Below are 23994 nucleotides of genomic sequence, written 5' to 3'. Positions count from 1 at the left end.
TCAAAGATATCTCCAACGAACAGCGCCACAACTCATCTTTACGCCCTAACTTTGATAGCCTCCGCTCTGCAAACCAATCTCCGTCTCTGCAACTTTATGTGCTCCAGAATGGCATTTTATATCGCCGCAATCTACGCTCCGATGGTCCTCCATTGCTGCTCGTCATACCCCATCTACGCTATTCTGTCCTTGAAGAATTGCACGGTCTGCCGACAGCCGGCCACCTTGGCGTGTCCCGCACGTACGCTCGAGTGCGGCACCGCTTCTTTTGGCCTGGCCTGTATCGTTCCGTCAAGCGTTATGTTGCCGCTTGCGACCTGTGTCAACGTCGGAAAAGGCCCTCCACTTTGCCTGCCGGTCTCCTACAACCCTTCGACGTACCTCCGGAACCTTTTCATTGTGTTGGCCTCGACCTTCTTGGCCCTTTTCACACGTCCCTCTCCGGCAACAAGTGGATCGCTGTCGCAACTGATTATACGACTCGGTACGCCATCACGCGTGCTTTGCCTACCAGCTGCGCTACCGATGTCGCTGATTTTCTTCTCCAAAACGTCATTGTTCACCATGGCGCCCCTCGTCATCTGCTCACCGACCGTGGTCGTAATTTTCTGTCCCGAGTCATTAATGACATTCTTCTTTCGTGTGCCACGCAGCACCAGCTCGCGACAGCTTGCCATCCACAAACCAACGGGCTTACGGAACGGTTCAACCGCACGATCACCGGCATGTTCGCAATGTATGTCTCGCCAGACCACCGAGATTTGGACGCTGCCTTGCCTTATGGGACTTTTGCGTACAACTCTTCACGGCATAACACAACCGGCTATTCCTCTTTCTACCTTTTGTTTGGTCGGCACCCCATCTTGTCTTTGGACACACTCATGCCGTCTTCTTCAGTCGCCACCACTGCTTACGCTCAGGACGCCATCGCTCAGGCCTCGCAGGCGCGCCTAATCGCCCGTAGTCGGCTCCGTGCCTCACCAGCTTCCCAAAGTCCGCCTACGACCGCCATCACTGGGCGTTCGAATATGAACCCGGATCACTCGTCCTTCTCTGGGCGCCGTCACGCAGCGTCGGTCTCTCCGAGAAGCTCCTTTCTCACTACCGGGGCCCTTACCATGTGGTGCGCCGTGTCACCGACGTGAACTATGAAATTGCACCCCTTGCGTGCTCGCCATCGTCCTCCGGCCCCTCCACCGACGTCGTCCATGTCTCCCACCTAAAACCTTATCACGACGTTCATACGTCGCCACTCTAACGCCGAGGCGGCGTCTCATCAGCCGGGGGTCCTGAAGCGGGAAGACGACGACGAGACTGAGCGAGTGAAAGGGTGGACGAAGACGAAGACGACAACGAAGTTTTGACTGTGTTCTGAGTGCCGCTCGTAGGTGTTCCTTCCCTGGTTTACATAGCTGTAAATACATTCTTTCCCGTAACAATGTGTAGACGATCCATCATAGTCAACATGAACTGTACTACTGTCGGGTCCTCTCCGCGTCCTTTTCAGGCTTCGCGTACCATTCGCAGAGGTGAGCGCAGTGACCTTCGGCACACCAACTAGGCGGGGCTAAATCTAGTGTAATGATGCGGTTCTGACCACAAAGCCAAAAGGGTCGCAGGTTGGCAAGCCTCAGAGTCGCGCTTGTTTTCATAGCCCAGTCTCCTAAGCACGCGCTTTAGAACACAATGCCACCATTCTACGCTGTTGCTCTGCGGATGATGGATTGAGCTTTGAACTACCTTAATGCCACACCGCTCTAGAAATGAGCTGGTTAGGGCGCTAGCCAATACACTACCTGATCACTTTGGATCCCGGAATGCAATTCAAGTTGGGCAAAGACTGACATCAGTAAATCCACAGCACTCTCTGACGTCACCTCACGCAGCGCGACGGCCTCTGGAAATTTTGTGGCAGGGCATAACATAGTGAGCATATAACGACTTTGTCATGGGAAGTGTTCCAAATACATCTATCACCAGCCGGTCAAACGGGAAAGTAATAATCGGTACTAAGACCATCGGAGCTTTCCACTTATCTTGAGACTTCCCAACTCGCTGGCATGTGTTGCACGACCTTAAAAAACGCCCCAGGCCCATAGTACTCTTCACGTCCCCCAGGCCTATAGTACTCTTTCAAAAGCCTCTGCTTTGTTTTCCTGATTCTCAGGCGGCATGACCACGAATCGCCATGAGAAAATCACAGTAAGTTTTGTCGGTACTGCTGGGGAACGGCTAGTTGGTATCGCTCCAGTCCACGCTTATCATTGTACAAGCGATAAAGCGCATCCCCTGCCATCTGGAAAGCAATATTCTTTTTCACCCTTACTCGTTCTGTGGAGCTTCCTGATCTCCTGTATGGTCGGGTCATTTGTTTGTTCCAACCTAACTCTTCTCGATTCGCACTTAGCAGCGTCGTGAAACTGTTGACACTGGCGTAAAAAGGCCACTGTCTAGGATTTCCTCGTTCTGCGGTTCGTCAGGGTTAATACCAGGTTGACCGGTCTTGGGTGCCTCGTTAGCGTGATTTTCTGAACCTTGTTCATCCATTTCCACCCGAAGTTTAACTGCTGTTTCCTCCGCAGTGGAATTCACAGGAGTAAGCTGTGGTGCAAGTTCTCGCGCCTTCGAACGTGTTAAGGCCCGCACAGTTCAGTCCCCAGAAGGGATTCAGTTCTCTCGTTAACACATACGCTTTGTTGGAGAACAAATAAGGATAGCATCTATGTAGCTTTCCTGAAACTGCGACTTCGGTTTCAAGCGTACCGAAAGGGCCCTCAATTACTACTTTCATTATAGGCAAGCACACGCTTAGTTCCTGCACTACCTGTTAGATCCATGTACAGTGGCCTGTGTAATCAGATGGTGACAAATACGATCGATGGACAACATCCATCGTTGCGGTTGAGTCGCGCAGCACCTTCCAAGGCTTCCCGTTCGCCCCCAGGTCATGAATGTAAGGTTCCAACAGCTTCATGTTTTCATCTCTATTACTGACATACAAGAACGCAACCCCTTGTTTTCGGCAGTTCACTGCTATGTGACCTGGCTTATTGCATCTATAGCAACTCAGCGGCCTCCTGGCCTTGAACGCGACTTTGTCTTTCTGCGCTTTTGCCATTTTTGCACCCTTGTCATTGTCATTCTTTCTTAGAGGTTTTTCCGAAGAAACCTTTCTTCTTTCTCGACTGTAGAACTCTCAAAGTGCCACTCGTGACGATAATTCGCACTTGTACCAAAATTACGACGCCTATCAATTCTGGTGTTGAGGTTAAACTGTTGGCGTGAGGCATACTCCTCAATCAGATCGGCAGCTTTTGTCGCAGACGTTACATTCTTCCTGTCGTGTAGCCAATTGCTTTCCTCTTCATGGAAGCAGTTGTAAAACTGCTCCAGCAAAATTCTCTCACCTACAGCGTCCCGGTCAATGTAAGACACTGTGCTCTTTAGCCACTCGACCAAGGAAATATACTATACAGCCGAACGCACCTACCTATCAGAAATCCGCAACGCAAAATACTCTTTCCTGCACAAAGACCTCCCCAAATTGTTGACTTCCAATCCCAGAAAGTTTTGGCAGGTCATAAGTGAGCACCCGGCACATACCATCACTCTAACTAAAGAGTCTGGAGAGGAAGCTGATGACATTGAGTGCGCTGACATTTTTAATAACGCCTTTTCATCTGTGTTCACTAATGAAATTCACCCACCAACTGCAACTTTCGCCGTCAATATAGAATCCAGCATGCCTGATATCGCGTTTTCTGAAGCCGGCATTTCCTCGCTCATTGAACACCTTAAAACTTCATCATCGGCCGGCGTCGACGAAATTAACTCCAAAATACTGCGCAACACTAAGAATATTTCTGCAATGCACTTATTATTATTGTTTTCACAGTCGCTTTCTACAGGTTCCATTCTGGATGACTGGAAAGTGGGAAAGGTCATTCCCGTCTTTAAGTCCTGTAACAAACATTCTCCTTTAAATTACCGTCCGATATCATTAACCAGCATACCTTGCAAAATCATGGAACACGTCATCTATTCTCAAATCATGGACTTTCTTGACGCTATCAACTTCTTTCATCCCTCACAACACGGGTTTCGCAAGGGTTTGTCATGTGAAACTCAACTGGCCGTCTTTCTTCATGACGTTCACTCTAACCTCGACCTAAATTTACAAACTGACGCTATTTTTCTAGACTTTGCTAAAGCATTTGATAAAGTTCCTCACAGGCGTTTACTGCTAAAACTAACCATGCTAAAACTGCATCCTAACGTCTTATTGTGGATCGAAGAATTCCTTTCTAACCGCTCCCAATTTGTTCTCGCTAACAGCCAGAATTCCAACCCTCTTCCAGTAACATCAGGCGTACCCCAAGGTTCTGTACTTGCTCCCCTCCTATTCTTAATCTACATAAACGACTTACCCTCAAACCTGGTTTGCAATGTTCGTCTGTTTGCCGACGACTGCGTTATTTACCACACGATTTCCAACACCTTTGACCAATCACAGCTCCAAAACGACATTGACACAGTGCATGCCTGGTGCGATGACTGGCTAATGTCGCTTAATCCTAATAAATGTAAACTCGTATCTTTTCACCGCCGGCGTAACCCCCATATTTTCCTTTACTCCGTTGCTAACGTTCCACTAGAATCTGTATACTCATACAAGTACCTAGGTGTCACCTTGTGACAGGATCTCTCCTGGCGCTCTCATGTAACGAACATCGTCGCATCAGCTAACCGGTCAATGGGTTTTTTGAAACGTCATCTACGGCACGCCCCTCAATGTATTAAACTTCTCGCCTACCAATCACTCATTCGACCAAAACTAGAATACGCATCTGCTATCTGGAGCCCGCAACAAGCATATCTCATCAGTTCACTAGAATCTGTCCAAAATCGCGCCACGAGGTTCATTCATTCGGCCTATTCATACGACATCAGTGTATCGTCACTTAAACGACAATCAGGTTTATCAACTCTTGCCCATCGTCGTCGCATTGCTTCTCTTAGTCTGTTCCATAAGTTTTTTTTACAGTTCCCTCGGACAACCACCCTACATCACACCGCCCGCTCGCATATCTCATCGCACCGGCCATCCACTGCAAGTGTCATGCCAACACACCCGCACCGTCACTTTTTCCGCATCCTTTTTTCTTCGCACTGCTAAAGACTGGAATGGCCTTCCCCACGACGTTGATGCCATCACCTGCCAATCAAGTTTTGTGAACAATTTAAATATGCATTTCATAAATATCATGTAAGCAATCATATTCAATCTATATTTGTACTCCCACCCCTTATGTAACACGCCCAAAGTGGGGTCTTTAAGGTAATAAAGTGAAGTGAAGTGAAGTGAAGTCACTTTGAACTTGTACAAGAACTCTGGATCTCTCTCGTCCCTCGAATTCTTAGCTCCCCGAGATTGTTGCTTTAACGCTTCGGCGCTGAGTCTGTATATTTGTAGAAGGCAAGCCTTGAGCTTCTCTTATTTGTCCGTGTCCTCCCTGCTGAGACGCGCGACAACCTCCACTTCCTCACAGGGGGCAGAACGATCAATCGCCATTGAGACCAAGTGTCTCGGCTGAAGGACAGTTTCTCGCGCGTTCCTTCAAACTCTGCAAGATGCAGACCGATATTCCCTGATACCTACACATCTTGAACTCCTTGTTGAGAGGCGATACCGCTTCCTGGGGACAACTGTCCTACTCTTGCTCAACTCCATTTCTAACATACGGAGCTCTATGCCTGTTCCAGTTTCTTGCTTTATTCTCACTTTCATGTTCACGCCTCTTATTCTCTTTTTCCCGCCCTTTATGATGTCTGAGCTGCTCTTCCTTCTTTTGTTCGACGAGGCTCCACGCTTCACTGAGCTCCTCATCATTTGCCCCCAAATCAGTGATTGCCTGAATGATACGGGTTTTCCGCCAAGCCCCTTGTATCAATTCCGAATTCCTCAAACAATAGCAACAGGTCAGTCTTCTGCGCCTTCAGTAGGTCCATGATGCTTCTAAGTGTGGGCTATTTCTAGAAAAAGTATGCGAAAATACCAAACATCTAGAATTTAAGCACAGATCTCAATCAGTTCTTTAACCCTCTTTTGGAACCTGGTACACATCAGAGAAAACCGAAGCACTGACCCAAACATGTGATCATGCCCAGAGACAGCTGCTCTTTCGCTGGCCGATCTTTGTTGCCGCTTGTAGATTCAGATCCCTCCGCTAATCACGAGTTGCGGCGCACAGGCTACGTGGAACCCTGGCTCCATTTGGAAGCGTGTCTGAGTCTTCGGGCTGGTTAAAGATGTGATAGTTCTGTCGCTAGCTGCAGGCCTTGTCTAGAAGGTGCTGGTCTCGCCATCTCATGACTTCATCGCGTGCCACTGCTATCCTTTATCATTGCCAATATAAGGTACTTGGTTAATTTTGTTTCACCGTGCTGGGTTATCACAGGCTACATGTGCTCCCTGTTTTTTAACAGCGAAGTTGTTCTTGGTCGAGGTTTTCATGGGACAAGGCGTGGTAACGCGGGCGTAGCGATGTGGAGAGAGCAAAGCCTAGCGAGGGGGAGAGCAATCGCCAAAAACAGGTGCAGGTAGGAGGGGAGAGAGAGCGCAACCACCAAGCACAGGTGCAGCGTAGTGGAGAGAGGGGGAGTTAGGCGCAATTAGTCAGAGCTAAGGCGCGGGTGAGAGCACATGCCGAGCGCTGGTGGGCGGAGTCAAGGAGAAGAGAGGAGTCGGCTAATTAGAGAGCGCGGGCCCAACAGGTCAGGTAGTTCGGAGGAAAGCGCATATATAGACGAGTGCGCTTGGAAGGAGTTTATTCAATGTTCGAAAAAATGGGTCGCGCGCTCTCCGGAAGAAGCCACTCGTTGCGAGCGCAAGCAAGAGTTGGCACGCGTGCGGGCACAGTGTTGTCGGACGAATTCAGAAGCCCGCGCTAGGGATACCAAAGCCTTTAGAAAGCGGAGGGCGGAAGATCCCCAGCTTCGAGCAAGAGAAGCCAAATCCAAGCGCGAAAGGATTGCGATGAACCCCCGAGTCTAAAGGGAGGAAAAAAAAAATATCACAGCAATATTGGTCGGAAAATAATATGCTTTAGTGGTCGGAAGAGGGAGAGAGCGTGGCAAGGATATATGAACACTCAGCCAATCGATTCTGGATTTGAAAAGTTCTACGAAGCTTACCCTTGCGAGTAGAGAACGCCAAGAAGCTTCTGTGCTTATGTCAGCGTTCGCGACATTAGTCAGTGATGCTGGGCTAATTTTTTAGCCACAGCCGCAGTGTAGCCAATTACGCTTCTTCCATTCCATAGACGGCGTGGTTCGAGACAAATAGAGCACCGCACGCAAACAACTGAGGCTCATTCTGAAAGTCAATGTGTGCATTACTCCATCGGCACCACTCAGCGAGAATAGGGTATTACTGTCACTTTAAAGCGCCGTTGTCACTGGGTGCGTGTAGAGGTTAGAAACGTGTCTTATAACGCGTGTATGGGAGGTGCCGTTTGGCAACTTTAGATAATCGCTTCACACCTTTTCCGAAATATCTTGTTCTGTTTTGAATTCTGCTAATTTCTTTGGATCTGCAATAGGACTGAATCCTCTCGCGTTCTGCTCACTTTGCTAAGTGATATCATGCATGCGGATCATTTGTGTTCATGGAGAAGCAACGCCACGGCGAGCATGCACTAGGAAGCGCTTTAGTCTTCAATATGTAATATATATGTCTTGCGTACCATAGAGTTTAGGTGATTTGAAGTGCACATATGCTTTATTTCACACTGAATGATAGGGAATGCTTTGAATAAATTTATAGCGTCATCCCTCACAAAGTAACACCTGCCTTGTACGTTCGTGCTACTTACATAATATTGATCACCGAAAATTGCGAATGAAACTGTTTAAGCACAAAGTGAGCTTTATAGCGCTTCAGCAGCGTAGATGGGCCGCCGCGGTGGCTGAGTGGCTGAGTCGTTATGGCCCTCGGCTGCTGGCCCGAAAGATGCGGGTTCGATCCCGGCCACGGTAATCGAATTTTGATGGATTCAAAATTCCAGGGGCCCTTGTACTGTGCGATGTCAGTGCACGTTAAAGAACTCCAGGTGGTCGAAATTTCCGGAGCCCTTTACTACGGCGTCCCTCATAGCCTGAGTCTCTTTGGGACGTTGAACCCCCATAAACCAAACCAAGAAGCGTAGATGGCAGAAGTGTGTTGTATGTCGCGTACTATATTATGCTGTCTTGGCCCAGTCGCGGCACTAAGATGCTATTTCTATTTGTGCTTTAGGACCTGGTCAGTTTCGCTGAAATATCCCTGTGTGATCTCTTAGATTAAGTGCTTGTTTCATGTAACTTCAAGCTCACTGTAACTATCTGCTCTTACTTTCTATTGCTCTCTCTTCGTGCTTTGTGTGAGCACCTGAATTTGCGTTTACTTCGGCCTTTGTAGCTTTTTATCGCACTGAATAAAATGTTTGTCATGCTTACGCTTATTTATTTATTACTACCTCGAAGACCTCATTGAAGGAATGTTACATGAAGGAGTGTGTTTCAGAGCAAAACACTGTTTAAATTGATGCCTTGAATAGTGATCGGGGAGTTTGGGGCACGACATGGCCGGGCAAGTCATTCTAGTCTGGCGCAGTGCGTACAAAAAATGAAGAAAGATGTGGGGTGCAGGCAGAGGATGAGTGGTGTTTCCATAGTTCATGAGGCTGGAGGTGCGGCAGGCAGGGATGATAACAGACTCGTGCGGAACATGATAATAAAATTTGATGTATTCTTAGCCTTACGATGTGTCGTCGACTTGTTAAAGTTGTGAGATGAGCATTGCATTTTAGCTTGGTGACACTATCATGATAAGAATAAGCAGAAAACAAGAACCTGCGGCGCTATTCTGTATTGCTTCTACAGTATTAACATCATTTTTGTTCGGGCACTGTTAGTAACTGTTCGTTGATAAACACATTTTCTTCTTATTCTTGTCACGATAGTGTCACCAAACTAAAATGCAATGCCTAATTCACAACTTAGTCAAGCCGACGTCACATCGTAAGGCTATGTCTACATCACAAATTCTATTATCATGTTCCGCACGAGTCTGTTATTATCTGCAAATAGGCGTATGTTAGAGAGTATGACAGTTGGTAGATCGTTTATTCATTCAGAGAGAAAGAAGGAGTGCGCCTTGGGGTACCCCAGAAATAAGAGATGGGGGAAGATTAGAGTTTATTAGCGAAAACAAAGCTGTGCCGCTAAGTTATAAAGTTTAGAAGCCAATCAAGAACAACATAACTGAGATTAAGATGTGACAGTTTCAAAGAAAGCTGCTTGTGTAGAACTTTGTCAGAGGTCTTTTCGAAGTCTAAAAAGAGGGCGTCTACTGATTGTTGAGACCGGGGTTGGAGCTTAAGCCACTGATAACTACAGCTGAGTATCGCGAGAAAAGCCTAGTATGAATCCGTGCTAGCTACCGTGTAACAAACAAACGATACCAGAGATTTTATGATGTGAGAGATTACATGTTTCATTAGCTTTGATGTAACGATAGCAATGGATATAGGACAATGATTATGACGAGAAGATGAAGGTACTTTATTGGTACTGGAATGACTTTACCCACTTTCCAGTTGTGCGGTACAATGCTTGGCGAAAGAGGTTTCTGAAATATAAGAGAGAGCTGGAAACTTGTGGCATGTTTTGTGTTTTTTTTATTATCTTTGCGTCAATGTCAACAATACCTGCTTACGAGGAGAGTTTTAAAGAATAAATTATTTTAACAATTCCGTCCGGTTTGAATGACATATCGGCAATAACACCGAAACCAAAGGACAGAAAATCAGGCAGATCCTCACCATGTGCACGAAATAATGCCGCAATAGAGGTCCGGTTAGGCACTTCTGCAACGTTCTATTCTCCAACTGCAGCTTTATTGTAATCACGAAGTGTTAATTTGTTGCTAGGGTTAGGATAGACGCCCTCCTTGAAATTCACGTTGGTTTGTGCGCAGAATCTCGGGGAGTGTAGGGTTCAAAAATGATTGCTGAGCTTTTAACACTTGCGCTCTATAAACCCTTTCTGCTTCGTAACACTTTTGTCGTGTGCTAGGGTTATTTCGTTAGGCAGTCGGAAAAAGCCTTTTCTTGTCATTGAGGCATTTTAATGCATTATTTAACCAACGAGTCAAAATGCGCTCGCTCGCTGTAATTATAGGAATCTACCGTTGGATGAGTCCATTTTATTCTTAAAGAGTTGCCACTTACTCTCGCCAGATTAATGTTCGAAGTCGATAAGAGGCTAAGGACAGTGATTGTCAGAGTTCAAGGTTTTTGTTGCCATAATCGTCTTAATATAAAGAGTGACTGTTTTAGTTACTTATTTGGTTTTTCCAGGTGGTTGAAAAACGTGCTGATGATTATCGAATAGCATAAAAGGGATATCGTACAGCTTCCGCCCTAACCATCGACCACGTTTCAGGTAGCACTCGCAGTAATGCAAGACGTACAACATTTGCCGCTATGGACGATGGTAGCGCTGGAGAACACTCTCAAGGTTCTCTTGCACTACACATAATCACCACCGAATGCAGAAGATTGGACCGCTGTCGCCGAAGCTCAGTTGGTGGATCATCATCGGACGCAATATTCGAAGGTTGTTATGGGATGAAATAATTACTATATTGATGTAATACTAATTATACCAAAAATTAAGAACAAAAAACATCCTCTAAGCTCCCTGGTTTCGGTGACCGTTTTCTTCCGTCATGTATGTGAGAACGAGCTTTGCTGTTCCCTTCATTTGTAAGCTTATTCTCCCATCATTTTTGAATGTCGTGAATTTTCAAATATTACAATATCAGTTTTAATTTAAAAATGAACTATTGCTCCCTTTCTAGAGAGCAAAACTCGGCGAAGGAATTTTTTCAGTTCACTGCTCGCTATCTCGTGCACTCCAAAACAGCTCGGCAACAGGGTGCAAATCTGCTATAAATGCAGCATTTGGATATCCACACAACTTGTTGGGCGTGTTGGCACGTTAACTCCTTGAAATTCAGTGATATATTGCAAGAAAATACGAAGGCGGAAGATGTACAACGAGCTCCGACAATCTAAAAAATTTCAAATTCAGTGCTCCTCGTGTTTTTTTTTTCTTGCCCTTATATCACGTGTCGCGCTTAAAGTTGAGACGTTCTAGCATTTCGTCATCGCTCAGGCGTCTCGTCTATCCCACACCACTAGTCAGCTGTCATGCTTTTCATCGTTTCATCATCATCATCATCTAGCATTTCGTCACCCGGAAAACGACCCGCAAGCCATGACGTAATGTCTGTTTTATTAAAACATAAGCATTACTACAGCATCTTCCGCGATTTCGCCGACCGCGTCGCTTTCACCTTCAGCCACCTTCAGCGCGTGTTGTGAAGCTGCGCCGAAACCGATGAACAGCGGGAGCTTCGAAAGAAAAGTAAAGGCGCATAACTGGCCCCCTGGGAAAGTGAACACCTCAGTCTCGCTTAAACCTACATGGCGGTATTGACAGACGTGCGCTGCATGCCTTGTTATTAACAACGTCGTGGACCCGACGACGGCGGCCGCGTTTCGATGGAGGCGAAACGCAAAGGCGCCCGTGTGCAGTGTGATGTCAGTGCACGCTAAAGATCCTCAGGTGGTCGGAATTATTAACGAGCCCTCCACTAGGACACCTCTTTCTTCCTTTCTTCTCTCAGTCCCTCCTTTATCCCTTCCCGAACGGCGTGGTTCTGCTGTCTGTCAAGATGTAAGACATATACTGCGTCATTTCCTTCCCCAACAACCATTTTAATTATTTTTTTGGGGGGGGAGGGGGGAGGAAATGGCGCGTTATCTGCCTCCCAGTAATCGGCTGACATCTGAACATCGCCGTTAGGGAAAGGATAAAGAAGAGACTGACAAGAAAGGAAGAAACAGGTGCCGTAGTAGAGGGCTCCCGAATAATTTCGGCCACCTGCGCGCCTTTAACATGCACTGAATCGCACAGCACACGAGCACCTTTGCGTTTCGCCTCCATCGAAACGCGGCCGCCCCGTTAGGGTTAGAGCCCGGGCGCTCCGGATCAGTAGCTGAGTGCACTAACCACTGAGCCACCGCGGCAGGTTTTTCCCCCAAAACAGTTTTCATTTTCATTTCAACATTGTAGCAGAAACGCGGCATTGAAACTATTGTCCGTCGGCGTTCATTGTGTACATTGGTGTTGGCGTTGACAACGTTCTACTATTATGATTTTGAGGAAAGGAAGAGCGCATAACTGGCTCCCAGGGGCCGTGGACGTCTCAATAGCGCTTTTGAGAAACGTGGCCGTGGTGAGAGATCTGGGCGTATGCAGTAGCGCTGACAACGTTGTGGCAGACACGCGGCGCTGTAGGAATAGGCCGCAGCGTTCATTGGGTTCACCAACGTCTCGCGATCAACCATTAATTTCACTGCCAGGGTGGCGAGGCGAACGCGCTGCCAATTCAGCGTGCAGAACGCACTCAACGTTGCTGACGCCAAACCACGTCTAATTGCCCCATACACCGCAGCTTTCGCTCTCTGACCATGTTCAGCAGTAAACAGCAGCTCATTTTTTTTCATTTTTGTTTTTTTTTTTTGTTGCGCACTCAGTTCAAAGGTAGCGCTCGCTCCGCAGTACAAGCGCGATGTTTTCAATGTGAACGGTAGTATGCAAGTATGCTATCCGTCTACGTCTACATTGCATAGGCAGAAAAAGATGGCCCCGTGGGTGCAACTTATGAAGCGCAAATTTTTGCTTGTGATATGCACGCATGATTAAGAACGTGAGCTTCGATATACTTTCAAACCTTTTTCTCTGCAACAGTGAATACTTCCTGAATACTTCAGGGTCATAAAGCTCACTCCATACCGCATATCTCACATTTAATAAGTATTTTGTCTCCTTTTCGCCCATTAACTCCCCAATACTTTTATTTATTCACAGGGGCAATATACGTACCTCTCACCCACGCTGACTATTGGCGCTTACATGGAAATTACCGGAACCAGGATTTCTTCTGAACACTGGTAAGATTGATACAGTTCCCACTTGCACAAACAGCAGTGAACTTTCGTTTAGGACTATTAGATATGCTAAGGTAGCCCATTCTCTTTTTCGTTTAATCTTTCTCTTGTGTGTCACGTTTCCTTATCAGCGCCACCCCAAGTAACTCATTTAGACTATTAGTTTAAATATAGGTTTTATTAGTTTAATTTAATTATGTCATACATGAAAGACAGGATCAAGGGTACATAGTAATCAATCCCACTAAGACTAAGGTTTTACTATTTAGACCAAGAAATAAAGTTTTCAAGGAGCAAAATAAGATCAATTATAAGAATAAAGACAAAACAATAGTAGATGACCATAAGGTTCTTGGCGTTACTTTTAATTATCATCTAAACTGGGATCACCACATTAATCACGTCTGCAAAAGGCTGTCTACTGTTGCAGGCACTCTGTCCTGCTGCAAAAACCTCATTCCCGAAAGAGTTAAACTCCAATTGTACCATGCGTTATTTGCACCCCACATAAAATATTGCAGTCTTGTCTGAAGCTCAATAACAAAAAGAAATATTGATAAAATTAATGTGCTCCAGAAAGAAGTCTTGCGCTATGTGGCAAATGTTGGACCGCACACATCTACAAACAACCTATTTCCGAAGTATGGGATTATTCGTTTTTTGCACAGTTATGAATATCAACTCTTAAACGGGCTTTATTTTTCGACCGTTGAATCTGCAAATTTGCTTAAAACTGTTGCAACATTACAACAGCGAACAATAGATGTATTCACTAGAAACACCCCACACTAAGTTTCAGTCAGTAAAGCATAATGTTCCATCACTTCTAAACAAATATAAAAAAGAAATAATTCCATCTAAGAAGGAATGTAAAAATTATTTCTCTAACCTCAACTGAACTCTTGCGCGTCACCCTGATTTGATATATCTTGCCTTGGTTCTAAACTGTCTAATTGTCCTTTGACCGTGTGTTTCCATATCATCTCATGAATTTTTTCTTTTTGTCTGGCTGTTTGTTTTGTGTATATATGCGCTCTTGAGACCTGCTTTATTGTCCATATCTTTTCAATGTGACCTTTGATGAGTGCGGTTTTCTTTGTTTCGTTGACAATCTGCGTCGCCTGCGGTCTTGTAAGGTGGCCCCTGGGTCGTCGTAAGTTGCTTAGTGAAACTTTTAGTCCAGGGGACCATTCAGAGTTTGTGTTTGTACCACTCTGGAAAACAAACGAATTGAATTGAATTGAATTAAACTGTTTCTTCAAAGTTGGCAGGCTGTTAGAACACTTAAGGCACGTTTGCACCCTGACGTCTTTGGCGCGCCGGCGAGCGCCGGTGGTGGTCAGTCACATCAGGCTGGTCACGCCGCGCCAGGCGCAAATCCGGCCATCCCGCAGTCCGACCCCTCCGATGCGGCGAAGCGCCTGCGCCTGTAGAAGCGCATGCGCATATCATGCGCGGTGCATTTGACGAGTCATCTGTCCTAGATTTGCGAAAAAGCGCGGCCACTACCGCGGGAGGCAGAGATGGGCATCCTCACAAGGGCGAACCCTCATGATGGCGTCCTAACGTTCTTCCAAGGTGCAGGAAGACTGAGGTGTTGACACTACTGAGAACAAATGCGCTACAAGCGACACAAAAAGGACACATACACACGGCACAAGCACAAACTAACAACTGTTTATTCCATACGGAAGGTGAGTTTATATACGCAGCGTCAGTTTTTGAAAGAAGCAACCATCCCATCATCATACACATGACCATCACCACGACACAGCATCTGCCCTTATCAAGTCAGTCTCAGTTTTTTAAGTGCAATAGAAGGAGTGCTTACACAGGTTCCATTTTCCGCCTTTTCGATTAAAAATGCTTCGACTATCTCTCTTTCAATCCTTTCTTTCTGTTTTCCTCCAATTGTGGTCCTGTGGAAGATTGGTGCGCACTTCTTCTTACACCTGCTGCAATGTTGCGCTAGATTTCCCGGGTGGTTAATTTTGTCGCAGTCATTGTGATGCTCCAAAAGTCGCGTGTTGACACATCTTCCCGATTGTCCAATGTATTGTTTTCCGCATGATATTGGTATTCTATATATGATGTTCTTCTGGCATGGTACGAACCTTTCCCCGTGGGCAATGTCACATTCCTTGCGCTTGTCACTCTTTCCTTTTGCGTTCACCTTGTTGCACAGGCATATCAGCTTTTTTGGTGCGCTGAATACAACTTTCACTTGGTGTTTGTTCGCCACCTTCTTCAATCCGTGCGATACCTTATGTATATACGGTATAACAACCATTCCTTCTCTATTACTCTGTTCTTTCGACTTCTTTTTTTCCTTTCCTCGTCAGGGATTTCAGCACATTTTCGCCCACTGACGCGATCATGTTGTCAGGGAACCCACTATCGGTCAGCCGACTTATTTGCATGCTGATGCTCTCAGTCATTTTGTGCTCGCAGGACTTCGTCAGGCTATGCATCATACACGATTAAGCAACACTCCTTTTGACAAGCTTAGACTGGCTGGAATCATATCGCTTGATGCTTTTTTCACTTTTCGTATGATACCACCAGCAAGTATGGACCGGGGTTTCCTGTATTTGTAGATCAAGGAATCTTATCATCGCTTTTTCCGGGAGTTCATACGTGAAGTCAAGGCCATAAAATATGCGTTTAAAAAGCGTGACCATCGCCTCCGCTTCAACCGCGCCTGCTTTTTCCGTACTAAAACAGAGCAAGAAATCGTGTACATACCGAAAGCATGCCAACACGTTCCCGCCTTCGAGCTCTTGTCTGAGGGTGCGATCACCCTTTGCCATGTACAGGTTCGAAAGCACAGGGGCCAGACACGAACCAATGCATATGCCGGCTCTCTGTGCGTACACTTTTCTTTCATACTGCACGTACAGGGATCTTAAATATACCCAAAGTAGTTCAAGGAACCCACTGACGCTCGTCCCACATTCATTCTGAAACTTCGTCGCTCCGTGGCTGTCAATACTTTCCTCTACTGCAGAAATCGCACCGTCTTGAGGAATTGAATAAAACATGTCTTTAACGTCCACAGACAAGCACGTCACCGGTGTCCCATTCTTCAAGAAGCAGATGACCTGCTCTGATCCTTTCACCATGTATGGGTCATCACAAGTCAGCTTAGACAGTTGGACCTGCAAGTATCTAGCAACATGACTTTGCCATGTGTTCTTGTCCTCAACGATCATCCTAAAGGGGTTGCCTTCTTTGTGGGTTTTGACCGAAAAGAATGGCCGCAGTGTGAGCCCCTTGCTTCCTTTGACCGCGTTCGAGAGCTTTTCCAAACCAAGTCGGGCACAGGATTTGGCCGCTTCCAATCTCATTTTCTCCAGATCTTTTTCCTCCACATTCAATTCGTCGAAATTCCTTCGAATGGCGTCAATAGCTTTTCTCTCGTGTTCTTCTCTTTTCATAACCACGAATTGACCGGTTTTGTCCGAAATTTGAAGCGTAAGTGCGTGGTCGATTAAAAATTCAACAGACTTCTTGATTGAAAAACTTGAGAGTTGACACTGCGCCAGCTGGAGCGTCCCGATTATGTTCGGCCATGGTGGAGCGCGCCTTGCAGTTCGGCTGCAAGCCGACCGAGGGCGCCGATATCAGCGGGCTAAGGAGGGTCTTTGAGGCTAACCGTGTAATTAGGTAAATGAGTCGACGACTAGGATATAGGGTAATGGAAGTTAACAGGGACGTGTACGAGATCAGCTCCCACCTTTTTGCACAGGATGGAATTCACTTCGGTGGTGCCACTGGCAAGAGTGTGGGTAGTAGGATAGGTCGCCAGGCAACAGCTTTTTTTTTTTTGGGGGGGGGGGGGACCCCGAGCTCTGAAAGAACCAGTGGAGAGAAGGAGGAACCAAGGTCAAAGAAACCATGGAATCATAGGAGAAAAAATAGATGCAAGCGTCAGGGCCAAGTTAATTCAAATATAGGTTCCATTAACATGCCAGGTGGCAGAAATAGACTGAAATGGGAGGAAATACAAGAACAGCTAAGGCAGGCGGTACTAATGGTATATGGGTTAGAGAAAACGCATCTTAGAAACATGGAGCAACCACCCTGTAGCCCAGACTACGCTTGGGAATATTGCAATAGAACAGAGGGCACCAGAAAAGGGGGTGAAATTGGGGCATTCATTCATAAATTTATGAATTTTCAGAGGGTTAAACTGGGAAACAAGGATTAATTATGACTAAAGTAAAAGTAGCAGCGGAGCAAACAATCCTTGGCTTTGTATACCTGTGGACAGGAGCTAATGCCAAAAAAGGAAAGCAGGAAAATGTTAGAATGTATTGCAAGCGACATTGATGAGCTAGGAGGACAGGGCGAGATAATTATATTAGGTGACATGAATGCACATAGAGAAGACCTGGGTGGGTACACAGATTTGACAGGAAGCATGCTGCTGGACATACGTGACAGGCTTGATTTAGTTGTATGCATGAGTACCGACAAGAGTGAGGGGACTCATAACATGGGGGGAAGGGAGTCTGCACTTGACGATAGATTATGCACTAATATCACAGATGATGTATAATAGATTAGGGGCAATGAGCATAGATGAACATGGTTCCAGAAGTCTAGGCAGTGACCACAAACGTGTCAAGTTGAGTTTCAGAAGAGAAACCAATGTAGGACTGAAGCGAGATGGACAATCAGAGGGGAATTTTTACTCAGAAAAGCGATTCGAAGCAGTAGCCAAAGAAATTCAGAAAGTAATTTTTGATGATAATGAAACAGCATGAACTTATACCGAATTAACTCGATAACTTGAGCGAGAGCTAGCTAAGGTGTGAGTCAAGCCAAACGAGAAAAGACGCAAACCCAAGAGTGGGTGCGATGAGGAGGTCAAGAAGGCGTTAGAGAAACGTCAGGAAGCGTCCAAGGAACAAATATTCCAAGAAAGGGGAACCAGAAGCTGAAGGATATCTTTATGAAGGATACCTTCATAAAGTGTAGAAGGGTAGCATCCTATCTGATCAATGAGAAAATTAGAAGAAAGGGTACCCAATGGATGTCAAAAGTAAATAAAAAGGATGGAAAAGCAGCTCAGAAATTCTGCAAACATCTAAATACAATGAGTAAAAAGACTAGTCTAGAGCAAGCGTTTATTGTTAAAGATCAAGGTATTAGACCAGAAGGGGATGAAGCAATGAAACACATAGGAACAAGGATGACAGAAAAATTTAAGAAAGATATGTTGCACGTAATTTATCGAAGGAGGATAGACCGCCTACCGCAATTGCATCACTTCAGCAAAGAGAGTGGGAAAGAGCAGAGAAGATTCCTAGTCGCACGTCGACAGGACGAGATGGTATTCCGACTATGTTAATAAAGAAGCTAGGACCAAAATCCAAGCGAACATTAATACAGGTATTGAATAAAATGATAGTGGATGGCAACGTTCCAATGAATGGAGAGGAAGTAGAATGAACACGATATATAAGGGTAAGGGGGACAAAGCTGACATAAGCAACTACCGTCCCTTAACAGTGACGTCTGTGGCTTACAGGGTGGTGATGCAGATTATAAAGGACAAACTGCATGCTTGGGTGGAGAACGAAAGGGTGCTAGGAGAGCTACAAAATGGGTTCCGGAAGCAAATGAGGTTAGAGGACAATCTGTTTTCGTTGACTTAGTGTATAGATATTGCTGATAAGGAACTCAGGCTCCTATGGCTAGCATTTCTAGATATTGGGCGGCCTACGACAACGTTATTCAAGAGTATTTGTGGGACATACTGGGTACATTGGACGGGGAAGATGTAGTAATTAATCTTTTAAAAGACATATATAAAGGTAACAGAGCGCTTATAAAATGGAAAAAAATGTATCAGGGTCTATAGAGATATAGCGGGGGTTTAAAGGATGTATTTTGTCTCCTTTGTTATTCATGTTGTACCTGCAAGGGTTGGAGACCAAACTAGACAGGAGCGGACTAGACTTCAACCTTTCATTTCTCAAGCAAGGAGAATGGATTAAACAGTCATTACCGGCACTAATGTACGCGGATGATATAGTGCTAATGGCTAACAACAAGGAAGATTTGCAGAAGCTGATAGACATATGTGGTACAGAGTGACATAGATAAGGTTTCAAGTTTAGTAAGGAAAAATCTGAAGTAATGATATTTACTCATGAGGGCAGCTGTCACGGATCTTCCCAGAGAACACTCGGACCGAAAGAACGGACTAGGCGACGGGTGTACCGACACAGACGCAGAGTTAATACACCCTACCTGACACAAACGCTACCACACAAAACACAGAGACTATAAATACACACGACCCGGGAACACTGCTACCAGCGTCTACTACTAGTGTTCTACTGTTAGTGGTCGGCGTTCGTGCTCACGGTTGGCTCGGTGCGGTTGCGGCGTTGTACGGGTGCAGTAGCCGGCGTCGAGGTGGCGTTCGACGTGCTTGGGCTGGCGTGGGTGGCAGCGTCGTTGCCTGCGTCGTACAAGCTCTCGGTCCAAGCACCCGTGGAGGTGATGCCGGTGTTGTTGGCGTTGGGGGCACCACCCAGATGGGCGGCAACAGCGCTGGAGACACCGCTGGCCGTAGCAGGTGGTAGCGTCCTCAGTTAACTCCCCAGAACGGGCTCAGGAACGGTAGGAAGTCCACGATGCGAAGCCGTTGAACGCGAGCTCACCGGAGCAGTAGCCGGCGTCGCTCTCTTCCAGCTGAAGCGTCCCTGACCCGCCGGAGCCTCCGCTTCAATGTTTTTCACCCCCGTGCCTCGCTCTCCCTCGCTCTTTTATGGCCTTTGCGTTAGTCCACGTAAGCCTTATAATCGTCCTCTCTTCTTCTCTGCACCAACCATCTCTTTCCCCCTCACCGAATGCTTCTCCATCTTCTTTAGTCTGTGGTTAATCCACGTCAAACTTATCGCCAGCCTCGTCGTCTTCTTCAACCCTCTTTCCTCCATAATTTTATTTTAGACTCCCAAATATATGTGTCAGCGAATAGCATAGAATAGAGGAGTTCAAGCTAGAAGTATTGGACGAGTACAAGTATCTTGGGGTGTGGATAATTAACGGTGCTGAGTATCTGACGGCATGAAAAATATGTAATGAATAAAGCTGTTAGGAATGCAGCTGTCATGAAAAATAGGGCACTGTGGAATTACAATAGGTATGAAGTGGTAAAAGGGATCTGGACAAGGGTGATGGTTCTTAGCCTGACTTTCGGCAATGCGGTCCTCTGCATGAAACCAGATGTTCAAGCTAGGTTAGAAATCAAACACCGCATCGTAGGGAGGCTAGCTTTGGGAGCACATGGTAATACACCAAATCAGGGGGTACAGGGTGATATGAGATTGGCGTCGTTCGAGAGCAAAGATAGCAGTAATATAGCACTTGAGGAGCGATTGAGAAAAATGGGGGAAAGCAGTGGGCTAGAAAAGTATTCAGATACTTGTACGTAAGGAATGTTGACACGAAATGGATAAAGCGAACTAGAAAATTGACAAGCAAATATCTGGACAGCAGTAGGGGGCAAATCAGCAATTATTGGTTAAGAAAAAAGGTTAAAGAAACAGAAAGGGTCCTGTGGAAAACAGCGATGCAGACGAAATCGGGACTATGAACATACAGGATATTTAAGCAGTAATTTGCCAAAGAAAATATCTATGATAATTGTAGGGGAAGCTCTTTGTTGTTTGAGGCCAGGACGGGAGTTTTCCGGACTAATATATATATAGAGTTACGTACCACGAGTTAGACACGTGCATTGCGTGCGGAGAGGAGAGGGAAATGGCTGAACACTGGATACTTTTCTGTAAGGGCTTCACCCTACAGTGGAAAGCAGTGGGATGGTTTATCCGAGGGATTGGGGCTTAAGGACCGTGAAGGGAAAGTAGATTAGAAGCGGGTAGAAGTAACAAAGCGAAAGTTATCTGATTGGTGGCTAAAATTAAGACAAGAGAAATTTCACATATCATTGCTAGGTGGCTTGAACCACCGCCCAATTTAAAGTATTCAGCACCATCCATCCATCCATCCATCCATCCATCCATCCATCCATCCATCCATCCATCCATCCATCCATCCATCCATCCATCCATCCATCCATCCATCCATCCATCCATCCATCCATCCATCCATCCATCCATCCATCCATCCATCCATCCATCCATCCATCCATCCATCCATCCATCCATCCATCCATCCATCCATCCATCCATCCATCCATCCATCCATCCATCCATCCATCCATCCATCCATCCATCCATCCATCCATCCATCCATCCATCCATCCATCCATCCATCCATCCATCCATCCATCCATCCATCCATCCATCCATCCATCCATCCATCCATCCATCCATCCATCCATCCATCCATCCATCCATCCATCCATCCATCCAGCCAGCCAGCCAGCCAGCCAGCCAGCCAGCCAGCCAGCCAGCCAGCCAGCCAGCCAGCCAGCCAGCCAGCCAGCCAGCCAGCCAGCCAGCCAGCCAGCCAGCCAGCCAGCCAGCCAGCCAGCCAGCCAGCCAGCCAGCCAGCCAGCCAGCCAGCCAGCCAGCCAGCCAGCCAGCCAGCCAGCCAGCCAGCCAGCCAGCCAGCCAGCCAGCCAGCCAGCCAGCCAGCCAGCCAGCCAGCCAGCCAGCCAGCCAGCCAGCCAGCCAGCCAGCCAGCCAGCCAGCCAGCCAGCCAGCCAGCCAGCCAGCCAGCCAGCCAGCCAGCCAGCCAGCCAGCCAGCCAGCCAGCCAGCCAGCCAGCCAGCCAGCCAGCCAGCCAGCCAGCCAGCCAGCCAGCCAGCCAGCCAGCCAGCCAGCCAGCCAGCCAGCCAGCCAGCCAGCCAGCCAGCCAGCCAGCCAGCCAGCCAGCCAGCCAGCCAGCCAGCCAGCCAGCCAGCCAGCCAGCCAGCCAGCCAGCCAGCCAGCCAGCCAGCCAGCCAGCCAGCCAGCCAGCCAGCCAGCCAGCCAGCCAGCCAGCCAGCCAGCCAGCCAGCCAGCCAGCCAGCCAGCCAGCCAGCCAGCCAGCCAGCCAGCCAGCCAGCCAGCCAGCCAGCCAGCCAGCCAGCCAGCCAGCCAGCCAGCCAGCCAGCCAGCCAGCCAGCCAGCCAGCCAGCCAGCCAGCCAGCCAGCCAGCCAGCCAGCCAGCCAGCCAGCCAGCCAGCCAGCCAGCCAGCCAGCCAGCCAGCCAGCCAGCCAGCCAGCCAGCCAGCCAGCCAGCCAGCCAGCCAGCCAGCCAGCCAGCCAGCCAGCCAGCCAGCCAGCCAGCCAGCCAGCCAGCCAGCCAGCCAGCCAGCCAGCCAGCCAGCCAGCCAGCCAGCCAGCCAGCCAGCCAGCCAGCCAGCCAGCCAGCCAGCCAGCCAGCCAGCCAGCCAGCCAGCCAGCCAGCCAGCCAGCCAGCCAGCCAGCCAGCCAGCCAGCCAGTTGAGCGGTTCTGGCGACTTGAGATCTAGGCTGTCCAAGCTTGATTTTCGCTTTGGTGGCGTGAATTGAATTCAAGACACCAAGGAAATTCTTTGCTTGATATTGAAATCAGTAGTGTGGCAGTCTTAAAATTTTGTTTGCACTAAATTATTTTGTGTAAAGCTGTTAATTACATAGTCTCGGTCGAGCAGCACTCGAAACTAATTCACGTTTCGCTTCCTCGTTCGATTCATATTTCATTCAATATAATCATAGATCAAGCATACTAAACATTAAAGGGGTCCTCGCGCCTTTTCCGCTCACAAGGGAAGAAAATCATTGCATCGGGAAGTTTTTGCAACCCGCTTATCGTTGCTTCTTAACTCTATGTGAAGACCGTTCAAACGTTTCGTTTAGTGGGCTAATTTTCAAGATGCAGCGAACTAGTATACCGCGGCTATTTACTACTGAAGTTTGAGGTAAAAACTTTCTCACGCCGGAAATATAAAATACGGGATAAAAGGGCGCGTCCGAGCATGGACCATAACCCAGCACGCAAGCTTGAGAAAACGGCATTTTTATTCCGATGCAAATTATCATAGAACTGGCATGATTTTCAATAAGCTCCTTTACACTGGAGGCTAAATGGCGAGGCCGTGTATTTGTTGAAGCACCATCAAGTGCCAGACATGGCCTCAGAGTGGAAAAGTCAGAGTCAAGATGCTGTCGCTTAACCGCTGGCTCCAAGGCTGTTTCCGGATCTGCACGCATCACAGCAGGCTAGGAAGCTTGGAGAGGCTCCATCGCACGGTTGTCGTCGACTGAAAGCCGACGTCACTTGGATGCTTGCGCAAAAGGTTTGCGTTTCCAAGGTGGCTTTCTATGTCTCTCTGGCCGCGTGAGATACTTGGGATAGTTCTGAATTAAGGTTGGAACTCCATCTCTGGAAAGCACGGGCCTCTTTTCCGCGTCAAGTAGCACTCTGCCATCGAGCTCCGCGTAATATGCCAGGGATATCGCGTCCTCTGCAAAATGCTTGGCGCAGACATGGTCAGTGGGCATTAACGTTCGGTCGGCCCTAGGAATCGGACGGCGCCACTTCTCCAAACGAACATTGTCGGGCGGAGCTTTTAATAATGGCACATGCTCCGCACAAGTCCGGTAGCCCGAATTGCAATTCGGCACCAAGCACTTTTTTCCCATCGCGCAGCACTCAGCGCAGCACTCACCTGCTGTGGGGTACTCTGCCGACAATAGCCAAACAAAAGATCTTGGCGGAGAAAAAAAAGAACTTGTTAAAAACAGCACAGCAGTGCAGCCGCACACTCTGAGGTGTGGCAAAAACACGTGCGCAGTGCCGCGTCACACCGGACTGAGCCGCCCAGCGTAGGCCCGCCTTTCGCAGCGCCCTCTAAGTTAGCAACCGGTTTCCATGGCACCCGCCCCCCCCCCCACCCCCCCCCTCCCGAACATATTGTGGCCGCGAGCGTGCGGCGCTCTCGCGCGCGGCAGGGGGAGAGTGTCAAAACCTCAGTATGTTATTC

At 47.5% G+C, this 23994-nt stretch overlaps 1 protein-coding gene across 2 annotated transcripts in view; it reads left to right on the top strand.

Moving 5' to 3' along the window:
• LOC144106403 (uncharacterized) overlaps window positions 1–23994 on the top strand; it is a 563571-nt gene that overhangs the window by 246652 nt on the left and 292925 nt on the right. For both annotated transcript variants that reach the window (XM_077639207.1, XM_077639208.1), the window contains one exon: window positions 12982–13064. In XM_077639207.1, the coding sequence (XP_077495333.1) occupies window positions 12982–13064 (83 nt within the window). The remainder of the gene's footprint in view (window positions 1–12981; window positions 13065–23994) is intronic.

The sequence above is a fragment of the Amblyomma americanum genome, chromosome 10 (assembly GCF_052857255.1).
Source record: "Amblyomma americanum isolate KBUSLIRL-KWMA chromosome 10, ASM5285725v1, whole genome shotgun sequence".
NCBI lineage: Eukaryota > Metazoa > Arthropoda > Arachnida > Ixodida > Ixodidae > Amblyomma > Amblyomma americanum.
Note: the sequence above shows the minus strand (reverse complement) of the source record. Positions and strands in the feature narration are given on the sequence as shown.